The sequence below is a fragment of the Crocodylus porosus genome, unplaced genomic scaffold (genome assembly GCF_001723895.1).
Source record: "Crocodylus porosus isolate Cpor-Errol unplaced genomic scaffold, CroPor_comp1, whole genome shotgun sequence".
In the NCBI taxonomy this organism is placed as follows: domain Eukaryota; kingdom Metazoa; phylum Chordata; order Crocodylia; family Crocodylidae; genus Crocodylus; species Crocodylus porosus.
The window spans coordinates 50,550,810-50,563,463 of NW_017728906.1; the positions used below are offsets into that span (position 1 = coordinate 50,550,810).

Sequence of the window (12,654 nt, forward strand, 5' to 3'; positions counted from 1 at the left end):
GCATTTGCGGTTTCAAATATTCGTGAATGCCAAACCCGCTTCTTAAATGCACTTAAAGGAGCTCCTCAAGAGCTCCACGCTTGCCACTGCTGGGCTCCTGCCACTGCACTCCCATTGTTGCCAGAGCAGCTGTGCCCCCCACAGCCTCCGGAGGCACTGAGTTCATGAATGCAGACAGTGCTCATGAATGCAGTGCCTTATTCGTGGATTTTGCCATTTGCAGGGAATACAAGAACTTATCCCCCACAAATGGCAAGGATCGCCTGTAGATTAGAAGATAGGATTTGGAGTAGAGTTATGGAGGGCCTTGGAGATAGGGATAAGAAGTTTTGATCTGATATGGAAGTTGAAAAGAATTTGAGAGGAAGAAACATAAACATCACAGCAGCTGAAGATTTCTCATCATTTCACTGAGGATCAAAGGATGTATTTAAAAAGGTAATGTTATGGTGATGATCCAGGAATTTACAAGCGGCAAGGGTTTTTAGGACCATAACTTTTATTGGCCCAACTGTGTAGTTGGGATAGTTAGACAAGCTTTCGAATGCAAGACATTCTTCATCAGAAACAGGGTGGTCTATGTTTTAGTTTCTTTTGATTTCCCTAAAAAAATCTACTGTATCAAGTACTTTTTATGAATAACCTATTTAAGACTTGAATAAAAATGACAGATGTTTCACAAAGAAAAGGAAACTTGCCACGTTTTCATATACAGGTTCTATAGTTGTCCTGACAAATTTTGCATGCACAGATGTTGCATAGACATGTACTGATTTTGGAAATCCTCAGTTACTGATAGGGTAGAGTAATGTGTATTTGGAGAAAGGAAGAGAAAAATATTTAGAAGCATGACGTATTAGAATAAAGAGTTTTTGACAATACAAGATTCACTTGGTCATAACTTTGACAGATCCAAGCCAAAAATAATATTGCCATTTCTCATTTAAATAACTCTTGCAATTTGTTTTGAAGCAAAGAAATAACATTTTAAAATATGGTTTTTAATGTGACACTCCACCATTTGTGGAGGCATATCTATCTATCTCTATATCTCGAGATATAGAGATAGATATGCATGCTAAATCTTCAACATATGATCAAGTTTATAATATTTATCTTGGAGAACTTATGCATGTTTTTCCTATTTTCCTATTTTAACGTGTGCCCAAAAGGTGAAACTGAAGCACTTGTAAATACAAGCCATTAAGAAAAATTAAAAGTTAAAAGATTAAAAAAAAGGATGATTGTAGTGAAGCTTCTATATCTGTGTTGAAACACTTAAAACTGGAAAGCACACAGAAGAATTTAGCGCACATTTCTCAGGTGAGCTAAACTGCTTTTCAGACACTGGCAAAGAGGCTAAAGCCAAAATTAGCTCTTTGAGCTGTTGGTTGACTGCCTAAACTGCAGTATTGTGAATCTCACAATACTGATGTTAGTGGTGCACCTAAGCAGAAAGTTTATTTAATCCTCGTAGGAAATTATTCCTCAGTACTGGGTGCATCTACATGTCACACTTTACTGTACATTAGACTAGTCTAATGTGCAGTAAAGTATCACTGTCTACAAGTACGCAAGACTTACAGTGCAGTAAATTAGGCTAATGCACCATTTGCTAGTACCGGGAAATAAAGGTACTAGATTAATTGTGTGTTAGCTACTATGCACTGGTGCATACGTAGATGCTGACTGGGAGCAGTTTGCAGGGGGCTTGCTGCTAGGCCTGTGTGAAGCAGCTAGTATTCACTTCGGATTCAGCCAGTTTCAAGCACAGTGATTCCATTTGGTGACTTGAATCACTGTCCCAAATCTATTTGGCTGAATCTGATTCAGAGATTCAGCTGCAGCCAAATCATCCAAATCTCTGAATTGGCCCCATCCCCCACCCGCTGTCAATGGCTGCCCCAGCTCCCGGCTCTGAAAAGAAAATCCCCCACTCACCAGCTGCTGCCAGTTAGGAGGTGATCCCCACTGCCCCATGCTTGGTGGGGGGCCTCTGCCATGAGCCCCCAACCCCTGCCCACTTTCCCAGTCCCCACCATGGCTGCCCTGCTTGCCCCAGCTCCCGGCCCCCTACTTACCAACACAGAATCTGGGTCCAGCTCTATGCGGCAACCAGCAGGGACTGCCTGAATCTCTGAAGCTCTCCCAACCTTTTCCAAATCGATTTGGAGAGCTTTGAAACTTTTAGTTGGTCTCCTGATTTTATTTGGATTTGGAGATTCGGCCATCAAGTTGGGCCAAATCTCCTCTGAATCAGATCAGCACCCAAAGCTTCGCACAGCCCTACTTGCTGCTGGCAGACAAGAGGGGGCTTGCTGCCTAGCTAAGCCCAAACAGGGGAAGCTGTGCCAGGTCAAGGGGCAGCTGTCTTCCCAACATGTGGGGATCAGAACTCATGTCAATCCCCACATGGCTGGGAGAGCTGTCCAGATATGGCAGATGTGCTGCCCACCAACCATGTGGAGACTGTGAGCTTCCTGATCCCCACAAGGCTAGCAGGCAGCATCCCCACCAAGCAAGGAAGGCTCTCCTGGCCACATGGGGATCAGGACCCATCCCTATGCCCCCTAACAACTCCAGGACTGGCACCTGGGGGAGCCTGGAGCTCCACATGGTTGCTGCAAGGGGGCACAATTTGCTCCCAAGAGGGGCACATGTGTAGACATGTACCCCGGAACACTTTAATGAGCCTGAATTTTCCGTGAAGAAAATTCAAATGCATTAATTGCACTTGTAGATGTGCCCACTGTGTTCTGTACTCTGGGCTAAGGAAGAAGGAGCAGTATTGGTCATCAAGCACTTTGAACGATAATATTACAGTTGCTATTTAACAAGGGAGGAAACTGAGGCACAGACAGATGGAATGGCTTCCCCAAGGCCATGCAGCATATCAGTGGCTTAGGGACTAAAAATAGTGTGGGTGCTGTCCATTCAATTATCTTCCTTCTCTTCATTTTGAAAACAGGGAGTCAATTAATTGGCTGCATTATACTGCTGATTATCTATTTTGCAATTTGCATTAGTGAAAGTGGAAAATATGTTGGGCAGGAAAAAGAGAATGATGATTTTTAGAAGCAAAAGTTATGGTTGATTAAAGCCCATTTATGATCTTTTTAAACCAGGTGTAAAATTGTGATGAGTGAAAGCTGCGCATACTCTCAACTTTGACAATATTTTAAAAACATTAAAGTCCCTTCCCCCAGTCATTTGTTTATTATTTTAATGAAAACTGGAACCTTTAAGTGCTAAGAGAACATTGATCATTTAAGTTAGTCATGCAATTTGGACAATTTTGGGGTGATGATACACACCCTTTTTTGCCTCTAGCAGCTGCCACTTTGTTGAAGCAGCATGTGTGTCACAGAACTGTCTAGAAACAAATATTAACATATTCACAAAGGGTTTCCATAATATGATAATATGGTAGTCTTTAGGGTTTGCAGCTCCGATGAAAATCTAATTACATTTTTCTGTTTTGAACAGCCGTAAATTAGATTTGCAGTACAGATTCACAGTCAGCTGAGGGACCAGCAAAAAAGTTTTAACCTATTTTCACTTGGCACTTATAAATGCATTGTTTCTTGTTAGATATTGTAAATATTAAAATATTTTGACTGAATGCTTAGCATGAACATAGAACAGCTTAAAAAACAGCTAGCCCTGAAAAGGAAAAAAAATATTTAATCACTTGTGAATGAAAGCAAAATATTTGATACTTTTGTGGAATGCAAAGCAAACATTTTTTTCAGAAACTAAAAGCAGAATGTAATTCACAATTTAGCAGATACCACATCTTCTTCATATCATCTGAACTGTGTGAACTATACAATAAGCATTTTCTGTGTGGTACTGTGCAATTTGACTGCTGAAAGAAACATCTGCTCAGCAGTTACAATTTTCCCTCTGTGGTAGACTCCAAATGATGTCATCCTCTCTCTCCCATGCTAAGTTAATTTTTATGTCTGTATCTCCATGCTTTGGCATTTGTGTAGAGGAATTATAACAGGCCTTGAGCTATGTCTTAGTTTGAGTGTGGCACACCAACAACTTACAAAACATTGCTTTGGAAAAGGACGGACCTGTAGTCAGCAAAGAGCAAGACAACATGGGGGAGAAGGGGAGACAAAAAAAAAAATTCCTAAGGACTTCATAAACTAGAGAAGTGTGCATGCGTGTGTGTGTGCACATGCATCTGTGTGTGTGTGCATGCATACATATCTTGCTGGAATTTGTTGCTGCTGGGCACCACATAGACATGTGCACCCAGAACTGCAACATGTTGAGCCAGGTCAGAGCAGCCCTGGCTGGCAGGGGCTAGCCAGCAGGTAGTGCCTGTACTGAAGCACCCTTGTGTCCAGGGCCATCCCGGGAGGGGGGAGGAGTGGGGAGGGAGAGGTGAATGGGGGCAACCACCCCGGGTCCTGAGCTTTAGGGGCACCCCACGGAGCCCGGCAGAGCAGCGGTGGTGTGGAGCTGGACGGAATGGCAGCTCCATGTCCAGCTGCTCGCTACCCTGCCTGCTGCTGATGGCAGAAGCTGGAATTGGCTTCTTAAGGTCCAGGGCCCACACGGGCTGAACCTAATAGAGCTGCACATTTGTATGTGGAGACTTTACCGCAGAACTAGTTAGGTAGCTTGCAGTAAATGTTTCATGTAGATATGTCTGGTGACACAGTTCATTCATAATTGATGCAGTCTCCCACAACATTCTCGCAGGCAAGCTAAGTATGGGCTTGATGAATGGATGGTAAGGTAGGTAGAAAACTGGCTGGAGCATTGGGCTGAGAGAGTAGTAATTAATGCCTCGAGGTCTAGTTTTGCAGCCAGTATCAAGTGGAGTGCCACAGGGTTCAGTCCTGGGGCCGGTTTTGTTCAAAGTTTTAATCAATGACGTAGAAAATGGCATAGCGTGCAACCTCAGCAGATTTGCAGATGACACCAAGGGGCCTGTGGGGGGTGGAGAAGGAATAGCAGAGACACTGGAGGTTAGGTCTAGAATTCACAGTGACCCAGACAAATTGCAGGATTTGGCCAAAAGGAATCTCATGAGGTTCAACAAGGACAAGTGTAAAGTCCTACACTGAGGATGGATCAATCCCATGCACCAAGACAGTCTGAGGACAGACTGGCTGGGCAGCAGCTCTGCAGAAAAGGACCTGGGGGTTACAACTGGGGGTTACAGTGGACAATAAGATGAGTATGAGACAGCAGTGTGCCCATATTGCTGCATTGGTAGGTGTGTTGCCAGTAGGTCAATGGAAGTGATTATTCCTTTCTATTCAGTGCTGGTGAGACCACATCTGGAGTACAGTGTTCAGTTTGGAAGGATGTGGACAAATTGCAGAGAGTCCAGCAGAGGACAACAAAAATGGTTCGGGGGCTTGGGGACATGACTTCTGAGGAGAGGCTGAGGGAACTGGGCTTATTTAGTCTAGAGGAGTGGAGACTGAGAGGGGATGTAATAGCAGCCTTCAACTACCTGAAGTGGGGTTCAAAAATGATGGAGCTAGACTGTTCTTAGTGGTGGCAGATGACAGAACAAGGAACAATGGTCTCAAGTTGCAGTGACGGAAGTTTAGGTTAGATACTAGGTAGAATTCTCTCACCAGGAGGGCAGTAAAACACTGGAACAGGATACCCAGAGAGGTGGTGGAAACTCCATCTTTGGAAGTTTTTTAGGCCCGGCTAGGCAAAGCTTTGGCTGGGTTGATCTAGTTGGGGCTGGTCATGCTTTGAGCAGGGGGTTGGACTGGATGACCTCCTGAAGTCCCTTCCAACCCTAATTTTCTATGATTCCTTATGAGTCCCACCTCTACCAGCACAACAACCACTGCGCAAGCATGAACTGCACGGCCCACAGCCAGCCCTCGCCGCACTTCTCTTGACAACTCAGGGCCTCAGTGGGGATGCCATGCAGCCTGGGACAGTGTGGTTCATCCCTGCTTCATATGGCTGTCCTGCTTTAAGCAGGGGTTTGGACTAGATGGCCTCCTGAGGACCCTTCCAACCCTACTTTTCTACAATTCTATGATCTAATTCAAAACTACAGTATCATAACTTAACTCACACAGAATTTATATACTCTCAGCCTATATATTCTGAGTCATAGCCTGCTGCCTACTGATGGTAAGTTCCACTTACAGCTGTGCAACTCCTTCCATTAAAGAATCGAAGAAAAAGATTTAGTTATTAAGCATACAGGTTTTAACTTATGGAATACCAAGGAAATAGTATATTTTCATAGACAGTAACAGAAGTTCTAATAGTTAATTCTAATTAACTAAATGATGAAACGGAGCATCTTCCTTAAAAATGAGAGAATGAAGTTTTTAGTTCACTTTGAGCCGCTTTACAGATAGGCAAAACTGCAGTAAGTTTGCTCTTCTGGGAAAGCCATATTGTATGGAGACCAAAGGACTGTTTTAATGAAAGTAAATATACATAACAGATTTCCAACCTTAATGCATCTCAGTAAACAATGCAAGCTCAGCAAGTCTCTTGTGATGCATCTGCCTAAATAGGACTAAATCTTCCGCAAATTTACATGATGATTTTAAAAGGATTTTGATCATCAAAATGTCTTGAATGGATCAGCAACATAACTAAATGACAAGTATAAAAAAGGAAGTCCCCTTCCATAGAGCCCATCGTTATATACTCGATTTTTCCAGAGGCTGATGTTTTCACCAGCTCTCCTATTTGCTTCTTGATATTCAGTTGGTTACTCCTGAAACATTGGTTTGTGGCTTTTAAATATGTTCTGTAGTGGATGAGAAGACAGGCTGCTTAGTGACATGGTTGTTATTATTCAGTACAGCAACCATTTCTCACCTAGGCAGCCAGCACTAACATCGCTGTTCGAATGAAGGATTATTTTATAGTGTCCCAGTGGCAGCAGCCACAATGTGTATCATGCTCTTCTAACCTACATTTGGCTGATCACCCAGAAATAACTTTTTCAGCTGTTTGTGTAGTAACCAGAGTATTCTACACTACTGAATATTTTTAATTCTTTATTTTTGTCTGTAGTTATCCATCCCATCATAGAAAGTACTATTATTTAAGCTAGTAGGTAGTAGTCACTCCACTTTCAGGTCCATACCTGTTTAGTAAATTATATGTCATACTCAGTACTAAGAGGCATTCTTGTAATTGAAATTTTACTAGACAAATGATTGAGTTTAGAATGTATACAAAATGGTCTTTTCTTCTTGTGTCATTTAGGGTTTTCTACAACAGATGAATTTTTATATGAAATTCAATATAAATCCAATAAAGTTAAATCTCAGCTTGAGTCTTCAGTGGCTATAAATCTAGTGCAAAAGGATCGGGATGCAGAATCTGGAATTATAACACTGATCTTCAATATAATATTTGCACCTAACAAACCAATGAGGTATGTCTGTGTTCTCAAACCTGTACAAAATCTAGATTGTTTCTAATCAGTGTAGATGAGGCTAAAAAGCCCCTGTCCTTTCACTCCTGTCCCACATCCTTATATTACTTTATGTCCTCTCCATATTTTCCTTCTAATAACAAATATTTTGAAGGTGCTTGTTTTTAATTCCCTTAGATGTCTTAATGTAGGCTGAAGTGGTTTTGTTGAATTATGCTCCGATCTAAATAAACATCACTGTACTTAGTAAGAATGGATTACTAGAAATGTGAGAGCATCCAATAAGAATCACTTGTAGTCTCAATCCAAGGAAAGTACCCAGTGGAGATGATAGGGGAGCCCATCTGTGTTGGAAAATATTTAATATATTTTTAATATACTTTTAGTTTTACTTAATATAATATATTTTTAATATATGTTTTTATACTTAAATATAAGTGTGACCGCCCCCCAACCCCCTGTTGCTGGTTGGTGGAGGGGCCCAATTGTTCACTGCCTGTATGTGAAACCACAGCTATGGTTTTTACATCCTGACCATCAGGCATGGGTGGTGAATGGCCCCTCCACCAGTCAGCAACAGGGGAGGAGGGTAGTACATGGGGAAAACTCCAAGGTTAAAGAAATTGACATGCTGTGCACTTCTGGCACGAATTCCAGTGATCCCTATAGATGTAGCTAAGAACCATAAAAGCATTATGTATGGGACGGAAAGGCTACAATTGCCTTATCTCGGAACCCACAGCACACATTGTCTCATCAGTTTTATCAGAAGCATGTGAATCAATCAAATCATAAATATTTGGTTCTAATTTACCATGGCCCAGATTCTCCTTTCTCACCAGTGTAAATCAGGAGTAACTCCTGAGTAATATATGAGAATATAAAGTACCAAGAAAAAAGAATCACACCTCATGATTGCACCGATCCTTTGCCTCTTCATTTAATCCTTTTCTAGTGAAATAAGCATATAAAAACCAAGCATTGCTGTTTAGCTGGCATTCCATGCCAAAGGAAGATGAATAATACAGTAGAATGTGTACAGTAATTTTTGTATTCCAATTTACAACCCAACTTTATTTTCACTATAATACACACTAGTTCTATAGCTATGAAGGGTGATTTTGCACTCTGAACATAGATTTGCTTTTCATTATGCTTTAGAGTTTATTCTTCATTATGCTTTCTTTTGTAATGAATATTTTTAACTTCCTTTCTAAGGAATTCAGCAACTCTAATGGTACAATGTACTACAGGAGGTATCTGGAAGTTTCCAATACTGTTAATTGCTACTGAGCCAGACGTGGATGATGTCATCAATATTGAAGCAGCTGGCTTAAACAAGGAATCACGAGTTGGCTTTAGGCTTACAAGTCAGACAAGGTAATGACATCAAAGCAATACGCGCGCACACACACACACGCACGTATGCATGTGTGACCAGTGTTTGAATATGTCCTATGGGGCATGGGGTTGGGCAGGTAGACAATCATGGATCTGGGACTTCCCACTACCCACCTCAGAACCACCATATACACAAAATGCAGGAAAAATGTGAGACCTGAGACTGTGGTAGAAAGCAGGCATTTGATCCATGTGGGGTGTCTGTTCTGACCCAAACAGATGATTTGTAGAATACAATTTATCCCTGGTCTTTGATCATCAGATGAGACAAATTGGTCTGATACAACAGTAAGAAACCCATGGTATATGACATTATGAAGCTGTGACCCAATATTGTTACTAAATTAGGTCTCTTTAAAAAGCTGTGTTGCTTCCCTAAATTGTGGAAGTGTACCACTCAGTTAGAAATTTTTCTTTTGCGTTTATTATATAAGAAGTCAAAAGTCCACCTCTAATATGCTTTTTAATTAGATAATATCATTTTGTCGGAGTTCATTTCCTTTTCCATCGTCAGTACCATTTTCCTTGGTGGTATTAAAATAGTAATATCTTTTTTATGTGTCCTGTAAAAGATTGTCAGTAGTAATCTCAGTCTGATTGTAAAATAATTAATTCCCAGGATTTTCTTATAATTGCATAAAAGTATTATGTAAAGTATATATTCTTCTCCAGTATAGTGCAAGAAAATGAGATTAGCTGTGAGGTTTCTATTCCAGTGCTTTAAAACTATTGAAAAAATGAGCTAGAAACAAAAGTATAAAGGTAGTATTTAATCGGTTCATGGGTGTCTTTTTTTACTGAATAAAATGGCAGATGAATTAATAAGTATATAGTTTTTAAATATATATCTATGTTTGTCATCATTGCAACCCTAGAATGAAAAAAATGCCTTGGTCCATCTTGCTCTTTTTTTTGAAGAGCTTACTTCCAAAAGCTGAATATGGAGATTGGCAATTGTCAGAGGTTTGGATGGCTGTCAGGACTGATGTTTTCTCAAGACATTGCTAAAGGCACCTATAATGATATTCAAGTTACCAGCTTCAATAGACTGGGCTATTTCAGGAACCCACGTGAAGAAATTGCATTAGCAATGCCATAATCTGCTGGTAGGTGTTTGATGGTAGTGAAGAGATATAATATTCTCAGAAAAGGTATAATGAAGTCTGAATCATTACAGTTATATAAAAGGAAGAGCTGTGATGCTGTTTTCTTTCCCTGTCAAGCAAACTACAACTTTATTTTACATGGAAAGGATTTCCCTCCAATATCCATGTTCTGTACACAGAGGATGACCTCTGTATTACACTGTAAATTGTGCCAGCAATTGTTTCCAAACTTCCAAAGCATATAGGTATTTTTGTTTGTTTATTATTTGTCAGGGAAGAAGTTTACTTGGGAATGAAAAACCTCATTACCTAGAATTTAGTATGCAGGATACTTTTCGTTCGTTTTAAAATTTTAAACAATTAATTAAACAAGTAACCTATATATTACAGATGTAATTTATTCTTTGAATAACTTCAATGACTAAAAAGCATAAAATATAAGACGTAAATTAAAAGCTGAATTTGGGATATGGAGCATCATCTTGTATAATGTAACTAAGAAAATTGTGCAGTGTATTAATTTGAAGTTTTGTCTGAATAAGGATTTGTAAGCCCAAACCCATAAAGGAGTAATCATTCTTAGGATTTAGAAAAATCAAAACAAAAAAACCCTTTTCATAACGGTTAGCTTCTGCCAATATTGGTTGCAGTCAATAGTGCTTTATGGTATACATTGTATCATTCCTTTCAGTGAAACTACTCTAGTAAGGTAGAGTAGTTCATTCATTATTCATTAATGATGAATAATAATATCAAAATATGGTCTACACTAAAGAAAGTGGGAATACATACAGAGTAAGGGACACTCAGTATGAGGAAGGGCTAATTTGGCTAACAGAAGGCAAATAATTCAAAGATTAAGTAAATCTATTCAGCTTCCTTAGGCTTAGGCAAATACCTTTCTTAAAGAAGAATTTGCCATGAAGTGCATTTAAATACATTTATTTAAGATACATGAGTGAGTTCCTAACTGTGATCCAGGGATCTTTATAAGTCCATGGAGGACTTACTGATAGCTCACTGGAGAACTGGAAGGTCACATGGTTTTAACTTGTTTTTTCCACCTTCATCTGCTGCTTTGGGTATCTAAGTTCTTCCCTGAGGCTTTTTCTGCCCCTCATCTAAAGGACACAATACTTAAAACATTAAAGGCAGTTCAAAGTGCATTCATTATTTTTCAAATTACTTTTCCACGTACATAAATTGCTGTAGTTCTTTTAGGGATGTTACACAATAGTAAATGGAAGGGGAACTGATCTACAAGACATACCGTATTAATAAATGAGAACCTTTGTAACTCTGTTAAAATAAATATATAGATATAATATAAAAATTATACCCCACCCCCACATTAGGGCTGCCAACTCTGTTTGAATATATTCCTAGACATTTCTAGAAGGCCATCATGCCCACAACACACAACATGAACATGCCAGTGTACTTGCATATATAGTATCAGTTACAGATTACGGTGTGTAGACTTTACATCAGGAAGGCAAATGCACATTACTGTTACATTTTAAAAACCCACTGGACTCCTGTATAAATTGGATTCAACATTTAATTTTCAATGAATGCTGTATCATGTATCTCCCAGGTGACTCAGCAGTCTCCTGGAGAATTATATCTAATTCCTGGACACCCCAGCACAATCCGGGAGGGTTGGCAACCCTACCTTACAGAAATTCACTTTATCTGAATTGGTCTTCCCTGCTCTGATGTAGGTATGGGAAAAGTAGTTACTGTTTTAAATACAGAAAATGAAGTACAGGTTTGGCCAAGCCCTTACAATGACTCAGTGGCAGAGTTGGAATTCATTAAGATCCTAATCATTTTACTCATATTCCACTGCTCTAACTAAAAGGTTATGGACCATAGATGCATATGCAGAAGCTGAGAAGGTACGTTTGTGTCTGTGCAGAAGTCTGAATCACGTGTGCTATCTTACTAATAAAACGGCTTTTAAAGAGAGTATGATGTCTAGTGCTACTAATTGGAACATTTCTCCTTTTTCCTGTTTTTCAGGAAATTTAATAAAGCAAATTCAGGAAACAGACACTATGTTGTAGGCTGCATGCTGTCAGATATGCTTTGCTTTGTTCTTTTAGGCAGTCCAGAGACAATGGTCAGGGGTTTTGAGTGTGATTCTTCTGTACTAATCTGTGCTGGCTGTTTCTGATCACCTTGTTCTCAAGGTGTTTTCAAAATAGATCCCTTGAGGGCCTGCAGTTCCCCAAATCCTCCCTCTTCCCTTTCTTAAACTTGGGCATTATATTTGTCCTTTTTCAGTCTTCCAAGACCTCACCCATCTTCCATGCAAATGGCTCTGAAATTACGTCAGTCATTTCCTTCAATACCCCAAGGTGCATCCCATTTTGCTTTGCAACTTGAAAGCATCTAGTTTTCTAAATAATTTCTAACATATTCTTTTACAACTCTGGGATATTTGTCTCTTTCCCTATCCTTTCTGCCAACTGCACTCAGCATCAGGTAGCTGCCAGGTTAGCCAACCTTTGCCAAATAAGTCTGAGCAGCCAATTAAAGGAAATCAGTATAGTTAATATGCGGGGTGCACCTATAGAGATTTTTGGGGCCGATACCAATACCTGATTTTTAAAGAGGCATATCAGCCCATACTGATCTGGTTTCCAATACCAGCCTGGCAGCTTGAAGAGCAGTGTCCAGCTGGTAACTCTGTTGTGGTGGAAAGGGTGGGGGGAGGGAAGAGGTGTTGGGGCGGGGCAGATC

At 40.1% G+C, this 12,654-nt stretch overlaps 1 protein-coding gene across 1 annotated transcript in view; it reads left to right on the forward strand.

Annotated features, from left to right (window-relative positions):
- Nucleotides 1-12,654, forward strand: part of CFAP47 (cilia and flagella associated protein 47) — a 734,432-nt gene that overhangs the window by 669,820 nt on the left and 51,958 nt on the right. The window contains exons 61-62 of the mRNA XM_019528459.1: nt 7,228-7,399; nt 8,618-8,779. Coding sequence (XP_019384004.1) covers nt 7,228-7,399; nt 8,618-8,779 — 334 coding nt within the window. The remainder of the gene's footprint in view (nt 1-7,227; nt 7,400-8,617; nt 8,780-12,654) is intronic.